This window comes from Panicum hallii, chromosome 4, assembly GCF_002211085.1.
Source record: "Panicum hallii strain FIL2 chromosome 4, PHallii_v3.1, whole genome shotgun sequence".
Classification (NCBI taxonomy): domain Eukaryota; kingdom Viridiplantae; phylum Streptophyta; class Magnoliopsida; order Poales; family Poaceae; genus Panicum; species Panicum hallii.
The window spans coordinates 31781141-31808147 of NC_038045.1; the positions used below are offsets into that span (position 1 = coordinate 31781141).

General features: G+C 43.4%; 1 protein-coding gene across 1 annotated transcript in view; it reads left to right on the forward strand.

Annotated features, from left to right (window-relative positions):
* The first annotated feature begins 988 nt into the window (after positions 1-988).
* LOC112890440 (vegetative cell wall protein gp1-like) overlaps positions 989-27007 on the forward strand; it is a 63099-nt gene continuing 37080 nt past the window's right edge. The window contains exon 1 of the mRNA XM_025957330.1: positions 989-1262. Coding sequence (XP_025813115.1) covers positions 989-1262 — 274 coding nt within the window. The remainder of the gene's footprint in view (positions 1263-27007) is intronic.

Sequence of the window (27007 nt, forward strand, 5' to 3'; positions counted from 1 at the left end):
GTGTTAATTTAAACAAAATGCTCTAATGTTTGGGGTCTCTTTGTAAGTTTTTCTGCAGTAATCATGACTAGCTCTTTTTACACTTTAGTCCTTAGGTAAAACTAAGTTTTACTTTTACCTTTTTACCATTTCACATGTAAGTCCTTATATCTTTGTATTAATCACATAAAAGTCCTTAATTTCATATAAAGTCTATTCCCCTTAGGTTTATTTAACTTTTGCTCTTTTCTTTTCTACAGCCATCTGAAATTTGACACTTAAGAACATTTTCACACACTTGCACATAAGAATTTATAAAACTCATAATTTACAAATATACCCTTATTGCTTTGTACAACTTGTATACACTATAACATGCTTACATATAATACACCCAAACTTAGTATCTAGTTGTCTAACTACCTGGATATTACATCAATCATCAACATGAATATCATAATCAGCCATGCTCGCCGACCTTATGATTCCAACATAAGTAAACAAGCAACTCCTATATCTCCTAAGTGACAGGCAATCACTCGACTTTTATCGATACCCAATTAGCATGACAATCTAGCGATTTAAACATACTACTGTTTAAACATAGTTATTTGGATCATGCAACTAAGGTGTCAATAAACTCCTATAAACTTAAATGCACAAATACATAGAAGTATAACATTGCTTATATCGAAAATCACAAGTATGCGAGTGATATATGATATATGATCTATTTGAAGCTGCTACATGTATGCGGATGATGCATAATTACTTTTGCATCGGAGGAGTATCTGCCGATCTACCTTATCGATGGATGGATAAATGTTTAGATTTCTATGATTATTTTTTACGAGGAGTTACCTCGATGTAAGCAGAGGTCACCGGAGAAGGGCTGGCCGCGCTTGCTTGTCGGCTGCCGGCGATGGCATGTGGCCATGGTCAGGCGGGGCTGGGCAATTAGGGTCGGGCTGGGGAGAACCAGTGGGAGGTGGGGAAGCAATTCTGGGCGATGGTTGGGGTGGAGGCAGTGCGGAGGAGGGGGCTCGGCATGGAGGTGGTCGCCGGTGGCAATGGTGGCCGTGGTGGAACTCGCGTGCGTGTTCCGGAGGGTGCCTGGCCTTTTATAAACGAGAGGGGAGGGGAGGAGGGGCTGAAGATGCTGGGGCTCGCGGCCAGGGGGAGGAGCGTGGCGCGGGCCGGCGGTGTCTCCACGGCGTCGTCGAGACCTTGTCGCCTGTCGGGCATCCTGTGCCGTGTGGCGGCTGGGCAGGGCGGGCAGAGTGGTGTGCAAAGGAGGAGGAGCGTGGCGACGGCAGGGGCCAGTCAGCACGGAGGCCTTGGCGCGGCGTGGCCGCCAGGAATCGGCAGCCGCGTGGCGCCGGCGGCCTGCCATGGTCGGGCGAGGGAGAGAGGAGAGAGAGGAAGGAGAGAAGAGAGAGAAACTGTTTGACTGCAAATTTCTCCAAAATTTGCAAAGGAACTTGAAAACAGCCAAAATAAAAGTTGTAGGGAAAAACATGATCTACAACTTTGATTTTGGGCAAAAATTCATTTGAGCAATGGGTTGAGAGATAAAAAGATTCCAGGGGGAATTGATGCTGAATTTGAACTGAGCTCAACAGTGGTTCAAACAGGGGTTCATCTGGGTTTTGTCTGGGGTTTGAGAAGTACCACATTGGAGTACAGGGATCGGACTACAGGTTTACACTGGCCAAAATTATGTTTATGAATGAAATCTTATTTTAATTGAAAGCCACGACAGCCACATTTAGAGGTCATCAAAATTAGAAAACTCATCATTTCATGTGTTTAAACTTTGAATTTGCAAGTGGACCTTTAAGCAAACTTGTAAAGCACCAAAATATGAGTGTGTTGATATAGTAAATTTGTCATGACAAGGTGAGCATGTAAGATTACAAACATACTATGAAAAGCCTTATATACACACATGCATACACATGCATGCATACATATATGAAATGCATTGTTTTTTAATTAATCTTGATTATTATGTGTTAATTGCATGTTTAAAATAATGCAAAACACCCGAGGAGTTACAGCCTTGCCCCCCGCTGTGGCAGAACCAACCTGAATTATACCGGCTCAAGTACGCGAGTCCTTTCTGGAGGGCTACCTAGTGCTTCAAACGGTATAACCCTATTGGCCTGTCGGGTAACGTCCCGATAAACTACCGAACGCAGGATCCAACAAGGTACCTCACACGAAGGTGAGTCCAGAGATATAAATGCCATTACATTTTACATCACAGGCAGATATATTACAAAAGTATACAAAACATCATCAGTTCCCAGTGAAGGGAGATTATTACAAAACAGTTTTAAGTTTTTAAGCCAAAGCAGCGGAGTTTAAAAGCATAAATATTGTACACGTCGTTATTACAGATATCATGCTAGCCCTGACATGATATCACTCGGTGGAATCGGTGTTGGCCGGGGACGGATCCCACTCCACGGACCAACCATCAGGCAAGGGGTAGGGCCACAGTGTAATGAATGCTGGCTCATTAGGGAGATTACCTGAAGTAAATCAACAAAGCAAGGCTGAGTATACTAATACTCAGCAAGACTTACCCGCTCAAGGTATACTTAGCCATGTATCTAGACTTATGCAGGCTTTTCAGGTTTTGGGTAGAGTTTTCAGCTAAAAAGCAACAAAGAGTAGATCCTTATTTTCAACTTTTAGTTTTCAGGTTCTAGTTGATTAACCATTCTAGGTAAGCACCTATAACTACTCACACATGGTAGAATCTTTAATCAAACAGCATCTTTGATAGTCACAAATTACTCTTGTTACTCTATGTGGCAAAGGGATCAAGCAGTCTCAACCATCATGAGAAGCGGATGATTCTGAATCGAATTCAATCTTGCAAGGGTAAACCTAACTCACACGCTTGGAACACCGAAGGGTTGTTCCGAAGCAACCGTTTGCCTTTCATTCCGACTCGTGGATCAGGGCCACCACAAGCGACTGCAGTACCATACGCACTTCCAAAGTGCAGGATGTACGTCTGTAGCGCGACTACAAAACCCGTACTCCTGGTTGCCCAGCAACACGTATTCCTACACGTCGAACCAAGTAACCAAAAGAAGCAAATACATGTGGTGGGGGGTATGTCCACTCCTCGGGCCGATTGGCTACTAGGCTTACCGCTTACCATATTTCACGGCATGTGGCTAGTACTTTCAAACGCTTAACCACCGCTACCACACACTGCGACCTTATCCATTTCAACAACACAGACGGGGTATCATCTCAAACATTATACTCCCTAAAATTCCCGTCCATCATCCTTATAGTGAATATCGAAAAGTAAACATTACAATTCCTATATCGCGCGAATGACAGGAAATCACTCGACTTCTACCGGTCCTATAAGCAGAGCAACTATTCGGACTCAAGTACTAGTGTTCAATACATCGGTTCCTGGAATTATGCAGCTAAGGTTTCCAAACAACTCCTAAGAACTTAATGCATAAAGACATATATAAATAGAATAGTTTGCAGTGTAATAAAGTAGGGTTATGTCCGGGGCTTGCCTTCGTTGGTGGGGCTGGGGTTAGTCAAATTAATATCTTCCGAACCTTGGTTCGGGGCTTCAGAGAATTCCGCGGCGAAGTTCCCGGGGTCTTCAGAACAAACTCCTTCTGGTTCCGGAATCAGCTGATAATCTCCGTCAGCGAGAGTGGTCGAGTCTATATGAGATGCAAAGTTACAAGTTATGGAATGCATATACTTTTATGTTAATTCACAATAAAGTTGCAATCCAAACAAAAGAACATTACATTTCGACAAATAACCTAACTACCCTGCACTGGGCAGTCATTTATCGAGTATTAATTATTTTATCTAAATACATTAAATAGCTAAGTTAACCCTACTAAGTGTCTAACTAGTGGCATGGGACAACAGGTTGGGTGTGTTTCTAATAATTATATTAAATAACTTTACTTATTTATTATATTAATTACTTACATGAACCTTAAGTTACTTCTAGTTATATTATATCTAATTTGTTTGATACCTAATCATTCATTGGAAATCTAATAACAGATTATACTATTAAAGAATAGTACCTTAAAATATTTCCATGATTTTTGAACATTTAAATGCATAAATATTAATTATACAAAGTAAACTACACATTATTTCTAATTAAACTTGCACGTTAAGGAAATAATACTTAATTACTAGGATAATTATTTTTCTTAAATTCTACATATTAAAATAAAACTAACACAACTGGTTTCACCATTTTATCATTTTTCTATGAATTACTATGCATTTCTTAAGCCTACATGTAACCAACTTAACATTTAAATTAGATCATCAAACATTCAGAAACTGAATTTTATCCCTTAAGTGAAGTTGTAGGTCTTTATCTAAGGATTCCAACAAAATTTATTTTGCATTTTTATGAATTTTCCTCGAATAGATATAGCATTTCTAAGTTAGCAGCTTTATTTACACAAGGGGGTCCTTCGGTACTATTTATCTGAGTCTAAGGCTGTGCACATAACCCCCTGTATTTTTGATTCTTCTAACCCGAGGTCCTTGGGCTGTGAACCGAAGCAGAGCAAGAAAGGGGCAGTCCTGTTCCGGTGACGGTGGTCACCGGCGGCGAGGTCTGAGGGGAGGAAAAGGTGCAGGAGCTCACGAGGGTTCTGTTGCACCTTGTGTCGAGGGCTGAGGTGGCCGGAATGGTAGAGCTCGACGGAAGCCCGAGGCGGCGGCGGAAAGGTCACCGTCGATGGCAGTGCTCCGGCGGTGAACGTCGGCAGCAAACCTGCGCACGAGCTTCAATGAGACACGGGGAACGTGTAGGTACCATCAATTGGAAGAAAACACATCGGGTCACAGGTAATCGACGAGGACAGTGGCGGCGGCGGTGAGGATGAATACCGGCGATCGTCGGAAGGGAGATGTGCTGGACTATAGAGCTAATGGGTGGGTCGTGGGGCTTCACAGAGATGATGTAGTGCTAGCTAGAGGGTTGTGGTGGCGTGGGAGTGCCCGGAGCGAGCTGTCCACGGTGAGGCCGAAGGCGGCGACGGCGGCGCTCGTCGGAGGCGAAGCTCCAATTGAAATTGGGAGGCAACTGAGGGTTGTCGAGCACGAGCAAGCAATGGGGAAGCTTGGACGAGGATGGATTGGGGCGGAGGAGGTCTGGTGCTGGCTGTCCACGGGCGTGCCGTGCGTGGCCGGAGCGGAAGAGGACGACGGCGGAGGAATGTGGCTTGGGCGCTCGGAAATTGGCACTGGAACTGGAGGGACAGGATGTAGGCGTTGAAGTGATGCTGCTGTGCACGAGAGAGAGGAAATTAAGGCTCTGTGGTGAGCGCTCCACGGCGACGAGGAGGTGGCGGCCGGCGAAGGCTCTAGGTCGTCGTGGCGCGCGCGCGAGGGGCCACCAGGGGAGAGGAATTGGACCGGGAAAGGAAGGAGGCGACGCGTGGAGAAGATCTCAGCAGGAGGTGGCTCTGCGGCGGCGGTGAAGCGGCGGCCAGAGGGGCAGCGCTGCCGGCGGTAGGCGAGCAGAGTAGGGACCCACGTGCGCAAGGAGGAAGAAGAGAGGGGAGAGGTCCGGGGGACTAATTTGTGATTTCCAGAAAATGTAGGGACCTCTTGGTAAACTGAAATTTCTCACTGCTACAATGGTCAAATGAGAAAATGGTCAACATGAAAGTTGTAGAGTTTTTCAAACTCTACAACATTGTTTTAGGGCTTAAGTTCAGAAAATCAAAGTTTTCAACTATTTAAGTTAAGTTTATGAATAAAGGTGGAATTTAAATTACTTTTGTCTTTATTCAAAGAATTTGATCAAACTTTGGGTATGTTTGCACATTTTCCTGGAAGGTCATGATTACTTGTGTTTTTTACACATTAGTCCTTAAGTAAGGCTGATTTGACTTTTATATTCCAACCATTTCACATGTAAACCCTTATAGTTGTGTTAATTACACATAGGTCCTTAGTTTCATACAAAGTCTATTTCTCTTAAGTTTTAACTCAATACTTGTACTTTTCTTCTCTATGGTCATTTGAATTTGACACTTAATAACATTTTTACACAATTGCACATAGGGACTTATAAAATTCATAATTTACAAATATACCCCTAGTTCTCTGTACAACTCATGTACACCTTAGCATACATACAACTTACTAATACCTAGTGTCTATATTTCTAATTACCTGAATGTTACAGCCTTCCCCCCTTAAAAAGAATCTCGTCCCGAGATTCCGAAGCTGAACAGAATCGGATGATTAGATTTGGGGATTGGCTTGAAGGAAGTCTGGGAAATTTCGTTGAAGATAAGACTCTGTTTCCCAAGTCGCTTCTTCCTCGGTGTGATGATCCCATAAGATTTTGTACATCTTAACTGCCCTTCTTCTGGTGAGTCTTTCCTTAGTATCCAGGATTTGAAGAGGTCGTTCGATGTACGATAGATCGGGTTCAATCTCGATGGCACATGTCTCAACGATTTCCGTGGGTACTTTGACACACTTCTTAAGTTGAGAAACATGGAAGACATCATGAATGGCCGCCAATTGAGATGGAAGGCGAAGTTTGTAAGCCACTGGGCCACAAACTTTGAGAATTTCGAAGGGTCCGACATATCGAGGTGCTAACTTCCCCTTTATACCGAAACGTTGGATACCTTTGGTAGGAGATACTCGGAGATAGACAAAATCTCCTACTTGGAATTGCAGAGGTTTCCTCCTCTTATCTGCGTAGCTTTTCTGTCTGGACTGAGCGGTTTTAAGATTAGATTGAATAACCTTAACCTTATCGTCGGCTTCAACGACTAGGTCTGGTCTGAAGATTTTGCGTTCACCGGTCTCAGACCAACTTAAAGGAGTTCGACATCTGCGACCGTATAACACTTCAAAAGGAGCCATTTGAAGACTAGCTTGATAACTGTTATTGTAAGAGAATTCAGCTAAAGCAAGGCACTTGTCCCAGCTTGTACCATAGTGAATAATACAAGCTCGGAGCATGTCTTCAAGAATTTGATTAACTCGCTCAGTCTGTCCATCTGTTTGAGGATGATACGCAGAGCTTCGTATCAGTTTGGATCCAAGAGCTGATTGTAACTGTTCCCAGAAGCGTGCAGTGAACTGGGGTCCTCCATCAGAGATGATAGTTTTAGGAACACCGTGTAATCGAACGATTTGATCAAGATAGATCTCTGCATACTTCTTAGCTGAATAAGTGGTATGCACAAGAAGAAAATGAGCTGTTTTTGTTAGTCTATCAATGATTACCCATATGGAGTCATGTTTTTGAGATGTGTTGGGAAGACCGACAATAAAATCCATGTTAATGTCTTCCCATTTCCATGACGGAATGGGTAATGGCTGAAGTGTACCAGATGCTTTTAAGTGGCTGGCTTTGACTCTCTGGCAAGTATCACACTCAGATACATATTTGGCAATTCCTCTTTTCATTCTGGTCCACCAAAAATGTTGCCGTAGATCTTGATACATCTTGGTGCTACCAGGATGAATAGAGAACTTGGATAGATGTGCCTCATCAAGGATTTGTTTGTGAAGTGGATGATCTTTAGGTACAACAATTCGATTGTTGAACCATAATGTTCCTTGATGATCGGTGTGAAAGCATTTATATTTGGCTTCTCCCAGAGACAGCTTTGATTTGATGATTTTGATTCCCTCATCATGTAATTGCGACATGATGATTCTATCCTGCAGAGTAGACTCAATGGATAGCAGATTCAGACTACCTTGAGGAATGATCTCTAAATTGAGCTTTCTCATTTGATGGCAGAGAGTGTCACTGAAAGTTGCTATGGATAAACAATGACAGTGTGCTTTGCGGCTAAGGGCATCCGCAACCACATTAGCTTTGCCAGGATGGTAGTGTACCTCAAGGTCATAGTCTTTAATCAATTCTAACCAACGCCTTTGCCTCATATTTAGGTCAGCTTGAGTGAAAATATACTTGAGGCTCTTATGGTCAGTGTAGATATTACACTTAGCACCCATAAGATGATGTCTCCAGATCTTGAGAGCATGGATAACTGATGCTAATTCAAGATCATGTGTTGGATAGTTTTGCTCATGAGTCCGAAGTGCTCGGGATGCATAAGCAATAACCCGGTTGTTTTGCATAAGGACACAACCAAGGCCAATTCCGGAAGCATCGCAATAGACATCAAAAGGCTGAGTGTTATCTGGCTAAGCTAGCACTGGAGCAGTGGTTAAGAGTTTTCTTAAGGTATGGAACGCTTTATCACATTGGTCGTTCCAGCAGAATTTAACTCCTTTCTTTAATTGCCTAGTCATAGGTTTAGCTATCTTGGAAAAGTCAGGAATGAATCGGTGATAGTATCCCGCCAATCCAAGGAAACTTCGAATTTGATGGACTGAAGTTGGAGGGTTCCAGTCCATAACTTCCTGGACTTTGGTTGGATCAACCGATATGCCTTTACTAGAGATAGTATGTCACAAAAATTTCACACTATCCAGCCAAAATTCACATTTCGAGAATTTGGCATAAAGGCGATGATCACGTAGTCGTTGAAGAACGACACGTAAATGATTAGCATGGTCTTCTTTAGTTTTGGAGTATATTAGAATGTCATCAATGAAGACCACGACAAATTTGTCGAGTTCCGGCATGAATACTGAATTCATGAGATACATGAAATATGCCGGTGCATTAGTGAGTCCAAATGACATAACCAGATATTCATAAAGTCCATATCTGGTCGAGAAGGCCATTTTTGGAATGTCACTAGACCTAATCTTGATCTGATGATAACCAGAGCGTAAGTCAATCTTAGAGAAGACCTTAGCTCCGGCTAGCTGATCAAACAAAATGTCAATGCGGGGAAGAGGGTACTTATTTTTGATGGTAACCGCATTGAGTGGACGGTAATCGACACATAGCCTTAGGCTATTGTCTTTCTTTTTGACAAAGAGAGCAGAACAACCCCAAGGTGAAACGTATATAACCCTTATGAAGAAGATCTTGGAGCTGGATTTTTAGTTCTGCTAATTCATTTGGAGGCATGCGATACGGTCTTTTTGAAATAGGAGCAGTGCCCGGTTGAAGTTCAATGATAAACTCGATGTCTCTATCTGGTGGCATTCCAGGCAAGTCGTCTGGAAAGACATCGGGGTATTCACATACTATAGGAATATCCTTGACTTGGATATTTGTGATGGCATAGGTGCAAGGATGCAAACATTTTGGCTGAGGTAGATAAAGGGTGGTGATCCCATAGTATGGTGAATCAATTTTAACAACTCGGGAAGAAATATCTAGTCGCACTTGATGTTTAGTCATCTAGTCTGTCCCAAGTATAATATCAATACCCTCCAAACTTAGTAAAACCAAATCAGTTTTGATTTCTTTACTACCTAACTGAATTGGCACATTTCTACTCATTTGGTTGGAGGTAATATTTCCTCCAGGGGTAGAGATCATATATGACCCCTGGGTAGAACTAAGATCGAGTCCAATTCGGGTACCACAGTTGTTACTAATAAAGCTATGTGTTGCTCCTGAATCAAATAATGTAACAACTGGTTTGTGGTGAATAGAAAATGTACCCGACATGACGGGAGCTCCATCTGGAAGTTCTGCTAGAGTGGTGAAGTTAATCCATCCTTGCCGGACTTGCATCACCGGTTTCTTGCCCTTGTTCTGGTTACCCTGAGTAGAACTCTGCCCTTGGTTAGGTTTCTTGGGCCGCGGACAATCTCTGATGAAATGATCCGCGCTTCCGCAATTGAAACAGCGATAATTGCTGCTTCTCTGTGACACTTGTTGCACATTTGGCCGTGGGCCAGATTGTTGCGGTTGTTGCGGAGGAACGGGAGGTCTATACCTTCCTTGCTGTTGGGGCGGCCTGAAAACCAATCTACCAGTTGGGGCATTCCGCTGTGGTGCTCTGGACGGTGTATTGGGAACAACCCGATACCTCGGTGATTGAGCACTCGAGGGTCCAGTAGGGTTCTTTCTCTTTTTCTCAGCATAATGTGCCATGATGCAATCTTCTTGAGTTAAGGCCATATTAACCAGCTCGCTGAAAGTATTTGCCCTCACAAGATTCAGGCGTTCCTTGAGCTTGGTATTAAGGCCTCGACGGAAACGATCTTGTTTCTTGGCATCATTATCCGCATGATATCCGCATATTGACACCGATGATTAAAATTCTGTGCGTACTGCAGGACTGTACTGGTGCCTTGAGTAAGTGCCAAGAATTCATTCAACTTCCGCTCCTGCAATCTTTCAGGAATATAATGTGCTCTAAAGGCTGCCCGAAACTCATCCCAGGTGATAACGTGCCCTGCAGGTTGCATGGCATAGAAGTTATCCCACCAGATCCGAGCAGCACCACGGAGTTGCTGGGCGGCAAAGGAAGCTTTGCTTGAGTCCGCACAAGGTATTGTCAACAGAGCGAACTTTGATTCGATTATATGAAGCCAAGCATCGGCATCCAAGGGTTCTTCAGCTTTACTGAAGAATGGAGGCTGGGTACTAATGAAATCCTGGTAAATGGCCACGGGAGGACTGCGGTCATCACGACCTCCACGGAACTGTTGATGTTGCTGGTTCAGTTGTGCTCGAACCAGCAAGTTGAGCAGCTCAGTTTGCTGATCCATAACCTCGGCAAGATTAGGAGGTGGTGGTGGCGGTTGTTGAGAACAGCTAGCCTGATCTGCCCGGAAACCTTCCGGGGTTCCGCGCGTGGCTCCAACCATCTGAAACAAAGGAGACGTCCATCATTAACCATATAGCCTTACTCCCAATTTCAGAAGATATATGACTTAGATAAACAATGCACACACTCCATTCAATCATCTCATTTCAGAATCATAAGGATAATGAACAGGATGATAAAATAGGAAACTTATATTACAACACTGGTTCTGATTGTTCTCCGCATCACACGTCCGAAAGATCCCTACGCAGGCCATCTATGTTACAACAAATGGCAGAAGATCTAGCTAAGTTACATACTACCTAAGTTATTACACTCCCCACAAGTTACATCTAGCTAGTCGACGATTTACGACCCTAGAAATCATCGAAGTTGCCTATAGACGACTGACTGCCAGAGGGAGAGTGATAGGGACTAAGAACAGGATCCCCATGCTCAGAGTCAATCTCCGAAACACCCTCAATCTCTTCTGGATCTTCTTCTTCTTCAGGCATTATGGGTATAGCAGGAAGTATCGGTTGCTGCTGCAGTTCCTCAATGTGAGCCTGGGCATCATCAGCTTCAAGTATCAGATCATGAATTTGTGCCTGTAGGAACTCAATAATAGTGTCACCTGAGTGATAATATGATCACTCTCATTGATCTGATCTTCACGATGGAGGATTGTCTCATCCCTTGCTGCAATGATTTCATCCTTTTGAGTCACCAAGGCTTGTAATTCCACTATTTGGGTCACTTGACGGTCAGCATTCCGATAGTGGCTTTGAGCCACACCAGTTATCTGATTCATACCGTGACACAGTAGAATCTGGTAATGATGTTGCACATCCATGAACCTGGTAATGATACGAATGGTTTCTTCAGCCAGATCTCCTAGCATATGACCAAGAGGCTCTGTCCGAAAATTCCATTCCGAATTATCAGGGTCTTTGGTAGGAAATAAACCAATAGGATATGCGGCAACTTCCATCGGATGCTGATTGCAGAAAAGTTTGATTGCTTCCAAGGCAGCAGTTTCAAGGGTATCAACCAGACGATATCCAAGCACTTCCACTTCTATGGGAGGCCATGAGGAGCGGAAAGGGTGTTGAGTAATTATCATCTTAACCCTACACCGAGGAACTCCTTCTTCACGATATTCTACCCCATCGTATTGAGGAGGTTCTGTATAATGAAATAGACTTAAGGATTCCCACAAAATACGAGGAAACCCTTCCCAATGTAAAGCATTGGTGTGGAAGTGCCCCTCCTGATCCCAAAAGGCATTGGAAGGAGCAGCCATCTGCGATAACTGTAACATTCCTGTAATTAGAATATAGACACTAGTTACTAGTGTGTTGTATGTATATTAAGGTTTGAATAGAGAACTAGGGGTGTATTTGTAAATTATGAATTTTATAAGTCCCTATGTGCAATTGTGTAAAAATGATCTTAAATGTCAAAAATCAAATGTCTATGGAGAAGAACAATACAAATATTAAGTAAAACCTAACAGAAATAGACTTTGCATAAAACTAAGGACCTATGTGTAATTAACACAAATATAAGGGTTACATATGATATGGTTGGAATATAAAAGTCAAATTCAAATTTACTTAAGGGTTAAGGTGTAAAAATACAAGTAATCATGACAGGTCAGAAAATTTGTAAACATGCCCAAAATTTAATCAAATTTAGGTGGGCAAAGACAAATTTAACTTAAATTCCATCTTGTTTCAAAATATAATCCAAATAGCTGTAAACTTTCATGTTGAACACTTTTTCATTTGACCTTTGTATCAATGGGAAATTTTAGTTTACAGAAGGGTCTCTGAACTCTTTGGAAATCACGAACAGGTCCTTCTGACTCCTGCCTGCTTCTTCTACCTCTGGCACCGCCGCTTCCCTCTCTCTGCTCTGCTCTGCCTCCGCCGCTGACCGCCGGCACAGGACCCCGAGCTCCACCTCCAGCTTCTACACGTGCCCAGGTGTCGCCCCTTGCTTCCTCCGCCGCTGTCCCCTCCCTTCCTGGCCTCGCGCGCGCGCGCCACGACGACCCCGAGCCACTGCCGGCCGCCACCTCCTCGTCGCCGTGGAACGCTCACCCCAGAGCCTTAACTCCTTCCCTCTCGTGCGCAGCAGCACCACTTCAACGCCTACATTCTGTTCTGCTACTCCCAGTACCCAATTCCGAGCATACGAGCCACAATTTCCCGCCGCCGTCCTCTTCCGCTCCGGCCACGCACGGCACGCCCGTGGACAGCAAGCACCAGGCCTCCTCCATCCCAATCCACCCTTGCGCAAGCTTCCCTGTAGCTCGCTGGTGCTCCTCGACCACTCGTTGCCATCCAATTGCAACCGGAACTTCATCTCCGACGAAGCGCCGCCGCCGCCACCTTCGGTCTCACCGTGGGCAGCTCGCTCCGAGCCTTTCCACGGCACCACGATACCCTAGCCAGCACTACATCACCCCTGTGAAGCTTCCTGACCCATCCATTGACCCTCTAGTCCAGCACATCTCTCTCCCGATGATCACCGGTATTCACCTCCGCCGCCGCCGCCACTGTCCTCGTCGATTACCTGTGACCCGATGTGTTTTCTTCCAATTGATAGTACTTGCACGTTCCCTATGTCTCACTGAAGCTCGTGCGCAGGTTTGCTGCCGACGTTCACCGCCGGAGCACTGCCGTCGACGGAGACCTCTCCGCCGCCGCCTCGGGTCCTCGTCGAGCTCCACCATTCCGGCCACCCCAGCCCTCGACAAGTAGCGCAACAAGACCACCGTAAGCCTCTGAATCTTCCCCTGCCCTTGGACCTCGCCGCCAGTGACCACCATCACCGGAACACGGCCGCCCCGCCTTGCTCTGCTCTGGTTCACAGCCAAGGACCTCGGGTTAGAAGAATCAAAAGTTCAGGGGGTGATGTGCACAACCCTAGACTCAGTTGAATAGTTCTCGAAGGACCCCTTGTGTAAATAATGTGTCAACTTAGAAATTCTGTATCTATTCGAAGAAAAATCATAAAAATGCAAACTAAATTTTGTTGGAATCCTTAGTTAAAGATCTATAACTTTGCTTAAAGGATAAACTTCAGTTTCTGAATGTTTGATGATCTAATTTAAATATGAAGTTTAGTTGCTTGTAGGCTAAGGAAATGCATGTTAATCCATAGAAAAATGATAAAATCATGAAACCAGTTGTGTTAATTTTCTTTTAGCATGTAGAATTAAAGAAAAATAATTATTCCAATAATTAAGTATTATTTCCTTAATGTACAAGTTTAATTAGAAAGATGTATAATTTCTCTTACATAATTAATTCTTATAGATGATAAATATTCAAAAATCATAGGGTACTGCTACTTAATAGTATAACATGTGATTAAATTTTCAACCAAGAGTTAGGTGTCAAACAATTGGACATAATTTAAATAGTCAATAATGTAATAGTAATATAAAGATCATATAAATAATTAGTGTAGTCAATGAATAAAGCTTTTAAATATAACTATTAGGAACCACCCCATCTGTTGCTCCATGCCACTAGTTAGATAATTAGTGTAGCTAACCCTATTGTTTAATGGGTTTAGATAAAACATATAATACCCGATAAATGACTGCCCAGTACAGGGTAGTTAAGTTGTTTGTCGAAATATAATGTTCCTTTAATTGGATTGCAACTTTATCGTGAATTGAAATGAAAGTGCATGCATCCATTAAACTTCATCTTGAATATCATGTAGACTCGACCACTCTCGCTGACGGGGATTATCAGCTGATTCCGGAACAAGAAGGAAGTTATTCTGAAGACCCCGGGAACTTTGTCACGGATTTCTCTGAAGCCCCGAACCAAGGTTCGGAAGATATTAGTTTGACTAACCCCAGCTCCACCAGCGAAGGCAAGCCCCGGACATAACCCCTACTTTATTACACTGCAACCTATATTATTTATATATATCTTTATGCATTAAGTTCTTAGGGGTTGTTTGAAAACCTTAGTTGCATAATTCTAGAAACCAATGTATTGTACACTAGAATTTGAGTCCGACTAGCTGCTATGCTTATAGGACCGGTAGAAGTCGAGTGATTTCCTGTCACTCGCGCGATATAGGAATTGTGATGTTTACATTCCTGTTATCATTATAAGGATGACGGATGGGATTTTGTGAGGTATCATATTGAGATGACACCCGTCTGTGTATGGAATTTGATAAGGTCGCAGTGTGTGGTAGCGGTGGTTAAGCGTTTGAAAGTACTAGCCACATGCCGTGAAATATGGTAAGCGGTAAGCCTAGTAACCGATCGGCCCGAGGAGTGGACATACCCCCCACCACATGTATTTGCTTCTTTTGGTTACCTTGTTCGACGTGTAGGTATACGTGTTGCTGGGCAACCAGGAGTACGGGTTTTGTAGTCGCGCTACAGACGTACGTCCTGCACTTTGGAAGTGCGTATGTCCTGCAGTCGCTTGTGGTGGATTTGATCCACGAGTCGGAATGAAAGGCAAACGGTTGCTTCGGAACGACCCTTTGATGTTCCAAGCGTGTGTGTTAGGTTTATCCTTGCAAGGTTTTGAATCTCGATTCAGGAATCGTCCGCCTCTCACGATGATTAAGACTGCTTACCCCCTTTGCCACATAGAGTAACAAGAGCAACTTTGTGATTATCAAAGATGATGTTTGATTAAAAATTCTACCATGTTTGAATAGTTATAGATGCTTACCTAGAATGGTTAATCCACTAGAACCTGAAAGCTAAAAGTTGAAAATAAGGATCTACTCTTTGTTGCTTTTCAGCTGAAAACTCTACCTAAAGCTAAAAGCCTTCATGAGACTAGTTATGGGCTAAGGTATACCCAATTCCGGGTAAGTCTTGCTGAGTATTAGTATACTCAGCCTTGCTTTTGTTGATTTACTTCAGGTAATCCTCCTGATGAGCCAGCGTTCATTACACCGTGGCCCTACCCCTTGCTTGATGGTTGGTCCGTGGAGTGGGATCCGTCCCCGGCCAACACAGATTCCACCGAGTGATATCATGCCAGGGCTAGCATGATATCTGTAATAACGACGTATACTATGTTTACGCTTTTAAACTCCGCTGCTTCGACTAAAACTTGAACTTGTTTTGTAATAATCTCCCCTCACTGTGAACTGGGAATGCTTTGTAAATTTTTGTAATATATCTGCCTGTGGTGTAAAATGTAATGGCATTATATCTCTGGACTCACCATCGTGTGAGGTACCTTGTTGGATCCTGCGTTCGGTGGTTTATCGGGACGTTACCCGATAGGCCAAAGGATTATACCGTTTGAAGTACGAGGTAACCCTCAAAGAGAGGACTCGCGTACTTGAGCCGGTGTAATTCAAGTTGGTTCTGCCACAGCTGGTATCAGAGCTAACAAGTGTACACTGGAGATATGAAATGCCTTAAAAATACTTTCGGTATGAAATTTGACCAACAAAGTATTTTGCAAAAGGTACGTTGGATTCGTTAAGGTTTATGTATAGTACGTAAAGCCCTAGGGTAATGTTATAAGGGAATTAGAGGTGGCTGTAACATATATATATAACTCTGACTTCCAGCATTACTTTTCTGTTGAAACTTAAATTTATGCACAACCTAACCTTACTTTCTGTAACGACATCTTCGATCGTGAGGTAAGAAGGTAAGGATCCTCAGCCAACTGAGGGAGCTTGGCCTTCCTGTCGGTGATGCGAACCGAACGCTGTTTCTCAAGCAGTGGCTTACTTGAGATGCTGCCAATGTACCAACTTTGGTTGACTACATTGGAAGTAGATGGTTCGGCGCAGGGTATGGCGATCGCTGTTCATACCCCCGCATTTTGCAGTACCCCCGTGAATACGTTGTTTCGATAACGTATGTTAACGTTGTCTGTACGGCGGTAATTGTACAGATGCTGTTTCTATAGTGAACAGTAATGAATGGGAACGCTTTCATGACATGCTGGCATGAAAGGTTCATTGGATATATATATATGCATTGTGGTTTTCTGCAGGTACACTAACCACGATTACGAAACTAGGACGGATAGGGCTTATCGACTAGTTATTAAGGAGAGACGTATGTATTATGCCACCGAAACTAACCACGTAAGACCAAGATTACTTGGTAGTTATTTTTGGTTGTGAGATCACGTAGTGCGTGCATGCATAACACACTAATCAACAAAATGAATGCTTAAATTCGATGCTTTCTAAGAAATAAGTAACATGTTGGTATTTCTTAATTGGGGTAGATAGCAATCTTTAGCTCTTAAGTATTCATCTGATTTCCAGCCTTTGCGGTTATCAGAATCAACTATCTTAATCCATTTACCTTGAGAACTTTCCGCAGGGTAAATATATCTTACCATTTGCATTGTTGTCGCAGATGGCTGCTCCTTCCAATGCCTTTTGGGATCAGGAAGGGCATTTCCACACCAATGCTTTACATTGGGAAGGGTTTCCTTGTCTCTTGTGGGAATCCTTAAGTTTGTTTCATTATACAGAGCCTCCTCAATACGATGGGGTAGAATATCGTGAAGTAGGAGTTCCTCGATGCCGGGTTAAGATGATAATTCCTCAACACCCTTTCCGCTCCTCATGGCATCCCATAGAAGTGGAAGTGGTGGGATATCGTCTGGTTGATACCCTTGAAACTGCTGCCTTGGAGGCTATTAAACTTTTCTGCACTCAGCATCCGATGGAAGTTGCTGCATATCCTATTGGGTTATTTCCTACCATAGACCCTGATAATTCGGAATGGAATTTTCGGACAGAGCATCTTGGTCATATGCTAGGAGATCTGGCTGAGGAAACCGTCCGTATCATTACCAGGTTTATGGATGTGCAACATCATTACCAGATGCTACTGCGTCACGGTGTGAATCAGATAACTGGTGTGGTTCAAAGCCACTATCGGAATGCTGACCGTCAAGTGACCCAAATAGTGGAATTACAAGCTTTGGTGACTCAGAAAGATGAGATCATTGCAGCAAGGGATGAGACAATCCTCCATCGTGAAGATCAGATCAATGAGAGTGATCATATTATCACTCAGCGCGACACTGTTATTGAGTTTCTACAGGCACAAATTCAAGATCTGATACTTGCAGCTGATGATGCTCAGGCTCACATTGAGGAACTGCAACAGCAACCGATACTTCACGCTATACCCATAATGCCTGAAGAAGAAGAAGATCCAGAAGAGATTGAGGGTGTTTCAGAGATTGACTCTAAGCATGGAGATCCTGTTCTTAGTCTCTATCACTCTCCCTCTGGCAGTCAGTCTTCTGTAGGCAACTTCGACGATTTTTAGCTTAGCAAATCGTCGACTATCTAGATGTAACTTGTGAGGGGTATAATAACTTAGGAAGTGTGTAACTTAACTAGATCTTGTGCCATTTGTTGTAATTTAGATGGCCTACGTAGTGAACTTTCGGATGTGTGATGTGAACAATTATCAGAATAAGTGTGTAATATAAGTTTCCTATTTTATCATCCTGTTCATTATCTTTATGATTCTGAAATGAGATGATTGAATGGAGTATGTGGATTGTTTATATCTTCTGAAATTGGGAGTAAGGCTATATGGTTAATGATGGACATCTCCTTTGTTTCAGATGGTTGGAGCCACTCGCGGAACCCCGGAAGGTTTCCGGGCAGATCAGGCTAGCGGTTCTCAACAACCGCCACCGCCACCTCCTAACCTTGTCGAAGTTATGGCTCGGCAAACTGAGTTGCTTAACTTGCTGGTTCAAGCGCAGCAAAACCAGCAACGTCAACAGTTCCTCCCGTGGCTAGTTACCAGGATTTCATCAGTACACAGCCTCCTTTCTTCAGTAAAGCTGAAGAGCCCTTGGATGCCGATGCTTGGCTCCATATCATTGAATCAAAGTTCGCTCTATTGACAGTACCTTGTGCGGATTCCAGCAAAGCTTCCTTTGCCGCACAGCAACTTCGAGGTGCTGCTCGGATCGGGTGGGATAATTTCTACGCCATGCAACCTGCAGGGCATGTTATCACCTGGGATGAATTTTGGGCAGCCTTTAGAGCACATTATATTCCGGAGGGATTACTAGAGCAAAAGTGGAATGAATTCCTGGCTCTTACTCAAGGCACTAGTACAGTCCTGCAGTACGCACAGAATTTCAATCATCTGTGTCAATATGCAGGATATCATGCGGATAACGATGCCAAGAAACAAGATCGTTTCCGTCGAGGCCTTAATACCAAGCTCAAGGAACGCCTGAATCTTGTGAAGGCGAATACTTTTAGCGAGCTGGTTAATATGACCTTAACTCAAGAAGATTGCATCATGGCACATTATGCTGAGAAGAAAAGGAAGACTCCTACTGGACCCTCGAGTGCTCAACCACCGAGGTATCGGGTTGTTCCCAATACACCATTCAGAGCACCGCAGCGGAATGCCCCAACGGGTAGATTGGTTTTCAGGCCGCCCCAACAGCAGGGAAGGTATAGACCTCCCGTTCCTCCGCAACAAGCACAACCATCTGGCCCACGGCCAAATGTTCAACAAGTGCCACAGAGAGGCAGCAACTACCGCTGTTTCAATTGCGGAAGCGCGGATCATTTCATTCGGCATTGTCCGCGGCCCAAGAAACCTAATCCAGGGCAAAGCTCTACTCAGGGTAACCAGAACAAGGGCAAGAAGCCGGTGATGCAAGTCCGGCAAGGACGGATTAACTTCACCACTTTGGCAGAACTTCCAGATGGAGCTCCTGTCATGTCGGGTACATTTTCTATTCATCACAAACCAGTTGTTACTTTATTTGATTCTGGAGCAACACATAGCTTTATTAGTAACAACTGTGGTACCCGACTAGGACTTGATTCTTGTCCTATCCAGGGTCATACATGATCTCTACCCCTGGAGGAAAAATCACCTCCAACCAAATGGTTAAAAGTGTGCCAATTCAGCTAGGTAGCCTAGACATCAAAACTGATTTGGTTTTACTAAGTTTGGAGGGTATTGATATTATACTGGGGACAGACTGGATGACTAAACATCGAGTCCGGTTAGATATTTCTTTCCGAGTTGTTGAAATTGATTCACCATACTATGGGATCACTACTCTTCATCTGCCTCAACAAGAATGTCTACATCCTTGTACTTATGCCATCGCAAATATCCAAGTCAAGGATATTCCTATAGTATGTGAATACCCTGATGTCTTTCCAGACGACTTGCCTGGAATGCCACCAGATAGAGACATCGAGTTCATCATTGAACTTCAACCGGGCACTGCTCCGATTTCAAAGAGGCCGTATCGTATGCCTCCAAATGAATTAGCAGAACTGAAAATTCAGCTCCAAGATCTTCTTGATAAGGGGTATATCCGTCCAAGTGCTTCACCTTGGGGTTGTTCTGCTCTCTTTGTCAAGAAGAAAGATGGTAGTCTAAGGCTATGTGTCGATTACCGTCCACTCAATGCGGTTACTATCAAAAATAAGTACCCTCTTCCCCGCATTAACATTTTGTTTGATCAGTTAGCCGGAGCTAAAGTCTTCTCTAAGATTGACTTACTCTCTGGTTATCATCAGATCAAAATTAGGCCTTGTGATATTCCAAAAACGGCCTTCTCAACCAGATATGGACTTTATGAATATCTGGTTATGTCATTCGGACTTACTAATGCACCGGCATATTTCATGTATCTCATGAATTCAGTATTCATGCCAGAACTTGACAAATTCGTCGTGGTCTTCATTGATGACATTTTAATATACTCCAAAAACGAAGAAGACCATGCTAATCATTTACGTGTCGTTCTTCAACGATTACGTGATCATCGCCTTTATGCTAAATTCTCGAAATGTGAATTTTGGCTAGATAGTGTGAAATTTTTGGGACATACTATCTCTAGTGAAGGCATATCGGTTGATCCAACCAAAGTCCAGGAGGTCATGGACTGGAAACCTCCAACTTCAGTCCATCAAATCCGAAGTTTCCTTGGATTGGCAGGATATTATTGCCGATTTATTCCAGACTTCTCCAAGATAGCCAAACCAATGACTGAGCTACTTAAGAAAGAAGTTAAGTTTCGCTGGGATGATAAGTGTGCGGAAGCATTTCACACCTTGCGAAAACTTCTGACGACTGCTCCAGTACTAGCTCAGCCAGATAACACTCAGCCTTTTGATGTCTATTGCGATGCCTCTGGAATTGGCCTTGGTTGTGTTCTTATGCAAAACAACCGGGTCATTGCTTATGCATCCCGAGCACTTCGGACTTATGAGCAGAATTATCCAACACATGATCTTGAATTAGCAGCAGTTATCCATGCTCTCAAGATCTGGAGACATCATCTTATGGGTGCTAAGTGTAATATCTACACTGACCATAAGAGCCTCAAGTATATCTTCACCCAAGCTGACTTAAATATGAGACAAAGGCGTTGGTTGGAATTGATTAAAGACTATGACCTTGAGGTACACTATCATCCGGGCAAAGCTAATGTGGTTGCGGATGCACTTAGCCGTAAATCACATTGTCACTGCTTATCCGTATCCACCTTTAGTGACACTCTTTGTCATCAAATGAGAAAACTCAACCTAGAGATTATTCCTCAAGGTAGTTTGAATCTGCTATCCATTGAGTCTACTCTTCGAGATAGAATCATCATGTTGCAACTACATGATGAGGGTATCAAGATCATCAAATCAAAGCTATCTCTAGGAGAAGCCAAATATAAGTGTTTTCGCACTGACCATCAAGGAACCCTGTGGTTCAACAATCGTATTGTCGTACCTAAAGATTATCCACTTCGTAAGCAAATCCTTGATGAAGCACATTTGTCCAAATTCTCTATTCATCCTGGTATCACCAAGATGTATCAAGATCTACGGCAACATTTTTGGTGGACCAGAATGAAGAGAGAAATTGCCAAATATGTATCGGAGTGTGATATCTGCCAGAGAGTCAAAGCTAGCCATTTAAAAGCCTCTGGTACACTTCAGCCATTATCCATTCCGTCATTGAAATGGGAGGACATTAGCATGGATTTTATTGTTGGTCTTCCCAATACATTTCAAAAGCATGACTCCATATGGGTAATCATTGATAGACTTACAAAAACAGCTCATTTTCTTCCTGTGCATACCACTTACTCTGCTAAGAAGTATGCCGAAGTCTATCTGGACCAAATCGTTCGATTACATGGGTTCCAAAAACCATCATCTTTGATTGAGGGCCCCAATTTATTGCACGATTTTGGGAGCAATTGCAATCAGCTCTAGGAACCAAATTGATTCGAAGCTCCGCGTATCATCCCCAAACGGATGGACAGACTGAGCGAGTTAACCAAATCCTTGAAGACATGCTCCGAGCTTGTATTATTCATTATGGTACAAGTTGGGACAAGTGCCTTGCTCTAGCTGAATTGGCTTACAATAACAGTTATCAAGCTAGTCTTCAGATGGCTCCTTTTGAAGCGTTATACGGTCGCAGATGTCGAACTCCTTTGAGTTGGTCAGAGACCGGTGAACGCAAAATCTTCGGACCAGACCTAGTTGTTGAAGCCGAAGATAAGATTAAGATTATCCAATCTAATCTTAAAACCGCTCAGTCTAGACAGAAGACTACGCAGATAAGAGGAGGAAACCTCTGCAATTTCAAGTTGGAGATTTTGTCTATCTCCGAGTATCTCCTACTAAAGGCGTCCAACGTTTCGGCATAAAGGGGAAGTTAGCACCTCGATATGTCGGACCCTTTGAAATTCTCAATGTTTGTGGCCCAGTGGCTTACAAACTTCGCCTTCCGTCTCAATTAGCCGCTATCCATGATGTCTTCCATGTTTCTCAACTTAAGAAGTGTGTCAAAGTACCCACAGAAATCGTTGAGACATGTACCTCGAGATTGAACCCGATCTATCGTACATCGAACAACCTCTTCGAATCCTGGATACCAAGGAAAGATTCACCAGAAGAAGGGCAGTTAAGATGTACAAAATCTTATGGGATCATCACACCGAGGAAGAAGCGACTTGGGAAACAGAGTCTTATCTTCAACGGAATTTCCCAGACTTCCTTCAAGCCAATCCCCAAATCTAATCATCCGCTTCTGCTCAGCTTCGGAATCTCGGACGAGATTCTTTTTAAGGGGGGAAGGCTGTAACATTCCTGTAATTAGAATATAGACACTAGTTACTAGTGTGTTGTATGTATATTAAGGTTTGTTTAGAGAACTAGGGGTGTATTTGTAAATTATGAATTTTATAAGTCCCTATGTGCAATTGTGTAAAAATGCTCTTAAATGTCAAAAATCAAATGTCTATGGAGAAGAACAGTACAAATATTAAGTAAAACCTAAGAGAAATAGACTTTGCATAAAACTAAGGACCTATGTGTAATTAACACAAATATAAGGGTTACATATGACATGGTTGGAATATAAAAGTCAAATTCAAATTTACTTAAGGGTTAAGGTGTAAAAATACAAGTAATCATGACAGGTCAGAAAATTTGTAAACATGCCCAAAATTTAATCAAATTTAGGTGGGCAAAGATAAATTTAACTTAAATTCCATCTTGTTTCAAAATATAATCCAAATAGCTGTAAACTTTGAGTTCTGAACCTAATCCCTAAAACAATATTGTAGAGTTTGAAAAACTCTACAACTTTCATGTTGAACACTTTTTCATTTGACCTTTGTATCAATGGGAAATTTTAGTTTACAGAAGGGTCCCTGAACTCTTTGGAAATCACGAACAGTCCTTCTGACTCCTGCCTGCTTCTTCTACCTCTGGCACCGCCGCTTCCCTCTCTCTGCTCTGCTCTGCCTCCGCCGCTGACCGCCGGCACAGGACCCCGAGCTCCACCTCCAGCTTCTACACGTGCCCAGGTGTCGCCCCTTGCTTCCTCCGCCGCTGTCCCCTCCCTTCCTGGCCTCGCGCGCGCGTGCCACGACGACCCCGAGCCACGCCGGCCGCCACCTCCTCGTCGCCGTGGAACGCTCACCCCAGAGCCTTAACTCCTTCCCTCTCGTGCGCAGCAGCACCACTTCAACGCCTACATTCTGTTCTGCTACTCCTAGTACCCAATTCCGAGCATCCGAGCCACAATTTCCCGCCGCCGTCCTCTTCCGCTCCGGCCACGCACGGCACGCCCGTGGACAGCAAGCACCAGGCCTCCTCCGTCCCAATCCACCCTTGCGCAAAGCTTCCCCGTAGCTCGCTGGTGCTCCTTGACCACTCGTTGCCATCCAATTGCAACCGGAACTTCGTCTCCGACGAAGCGCCGCCGCGCCACCTTCGGTCTCACCGTGGGCAGCTCGCTCCGAGCCTTTCCATGCCACCACGATACCCTAGCCAGCACTACATCACCCTGTGAAGCTTCCCGACCCATCCATTGACCCTCTAGTCCAGCACATCTCTCTCCTGACGATCGCCGGTATTCACCTCCGCCGCCGCCGCCACTGTCCTCGTCGATTACCTGTGACCCGATGTGTTTTCTTCCAATTGATAGTACCTGCACGTTCCCTGTGTTTCACTGAAGCTCGTGCGCAGGTTTGCTGCCGACGTTCACCGCCAGAGCACTGTCATGGATGGAGACCTCTCCGCCGCCGCCTCGGGTCCTCGTCGAGCTCCACCATTCCGGCCACCCAGCCCTCGACAAGTAGCGCAACAAGACCACCGTAAGCCTCTGAATCTTCCCCTGCCCTTGGACCTCGCGTCGGTGACCACCGTCGCCGGAACACGGCCGCCCGCCTTGCTCTGCTCTGGTTCACAGCCAAGGACTCGGGTTAGAAGAATCAAAAGTTCAGGGGTTGATGTGCACAACCCTAGACTCAGTTGAATAGTTCTCGAAGGACCCCCTTGTGTAAATAATGTGTCAAATTAGAAATTCTGTATCTATTCGAGGAAAAATCATAAAAATGCAAAACTAAATTTTGTTGGAATCCTTAGTTAAAGATCTATAACTTTGCTTAAAGGATAAACTTCAGTTTCTGAATGTTTGATGATCTAATTTAAATATGAAGTTTAGTTGCTTGTAGGCTAAGGAAATGCATGTTATCCATAGAAAATGATAAATCATGAAACCAGTTGTGTTAATTTCTTTTAGCATGTAGAATTAAAGAAAAATAATTATCCCAATAATTAAGTATTATTTCCTTAATGTACAAGTTTAATTAGAAAGATGTATAATTTCTCTTACATAATTAATTCTTATAGATGATAAATATTCAAAAATCATAGGGTACTGCTACTTAATAGTATAACATGTGATTAAATTTTCAACCAAGAGTTAGGTGTCAAACAATTGGACATAATTTAAATAGTCAATAATGTAATAGTAATATAAAGATCATATAAATAATTAGTGTAGTCAATGAATAAAGCTTTTAAATATAACTATTAGGAACCACCCCTTATGTTGCTCCATGCCACTAGTTAGATAATTAGTGTAGCTAACCCTGTTGTTTAATGGGTTTAGATAAAACATATAATACCCGATAAATGACTGCCCAATACAGGGTAGTTAAGTTGTTTGTCAAAATATAATGTTCCTTTAATTGGATTGCAACTTTATCGTGAATTGAAATGAAAGTGCATGCATCATTAAACTTCATCTTGCATATCATGTAGACTCGACCACTCTCGCTGACGGGATTATCAGCTGATTCCGGAACAAGAAGGAAGTTATTCTGAAGACCCGGGAACTTTTGTCACGGATTTCTCTGAAGCCCCGAACCAGGTTCGGAAGATATTAGTTTGACTAACCCCAGCCCCACCAGCGAAGGCAAGCCCCGGACATAACCCCCTACTTTATTACACTGCAACCTATATTATTATATATATCTTTATGCATTAAGTTCTTAGGGGTGTTTGAAAACCTTAGTTGCATAATTCTAGAAACCAATGTATTGTACACTAGAATTTAAGTCCGACTAGCTGCTATGCTTATAGGACCGGAGAAGTCGAGTGATTTCCTGTCACTCGCGCGATATAGGAATTGTGATGTTTACATTCCTATATCATTATAAGGATGACGGACGGGATTTTGTGAGGTATCATATTGAGATGACACCCGTCTGTGTATGGAATTTGATAAGGTCGCAGTGTGTGGTAGCGGTGGTTAAGCGTTTGAAAGTACTAGCCACATGCCGTGAAATATGGTAAGCGGTAAGCCTAGTAACCGATCGGCCCGAGGAGTGGACATACCCCCACCACATGTATTTGCTTTTTTGGTTACCTTGTTCGACGTGTAGGTATACGTGTTGGCTGGGCAACCAGGAGTACGGGTTTTGTAGTCGCGCTACAGACGTACGTCCTGCACTTTGGAAGTGCGTATGTCCTGCAGTCGCTTGTGGTGGATCTGATCCACGAGTCGGAATGGAAAGGCAAACGGTTGCTTCGGAACGACCCTTTGGTGTTCCAAGCGTGTGTGTTAGGTTTATCCTGCAAGGTTTTGAATCTCGATTCAGGAATCGTCCGCCTCTCACGATGATTGAGACTGCTTACCCCCTTTGCCACATAGAGTAACAAGAGCAACTTTGTGATTATCAAAGATGATGTTTGATTTAAAAAATTCTACCATGTTTGAATAGTTATAGATGCTTACCTAGAATGGTTAATCCACTAGAACCTGAAAGCTAAAAGTTGAAAATAAGGATCTACTCTTTGTTGCTTTTCAGCTGAAAACTCTACCTAAAGCTAAAAGCCTTCATGAGACTAGTTATGGACTAAGGTATACCCAATTCTGCGTAAGTCTTGCTGAGTATTAGTATACTCAGCCTTGCTTTTGTTGATTTACTTCAGGTAATCCTCCTGATGAGCCAGCGTTCATTACACCCGTGGCCCTACCCTTGCCTGATGGTTGGTCCGTGGAGTGGGATCCGTCCCCGGCCAACACAGATTCCACCGAGTGATATCATGCCAGGGCTAGCATGATATCTGTAATAACGACGTATACTATGTTTATGCTTTTAAACTCCGCTGCTTCGACTAAAACTTGAACTTGTTTTGTAATAATCTCCCCTCACTGTGAACTGGGAATGCTTTGTAAATTTTTGTAATATATCTGCCTGTGGTGTAAAATGTAATGGCATTATATCTCTGGACTCACCATCGTGTGAGGTACCTTGTTGGATCCTGGCGTTCGGTGGTTTATCGGGACGTTACCCGACAGGCCAAGGATTATACCGTTTGAAGTACGAGGTAACCCTCAAAGAGAGGACTCGCGTACTTGAGCTGGTGTAATTCAAGTTGGTTCTGCCACAATAACAATGCAAATGGTAAGATATATTTACCCTGCGAAAAGCGCACAAGTAAATGGATCAAAATAGCTAATCTTGATAACAGCAAAGGCTGGAAAT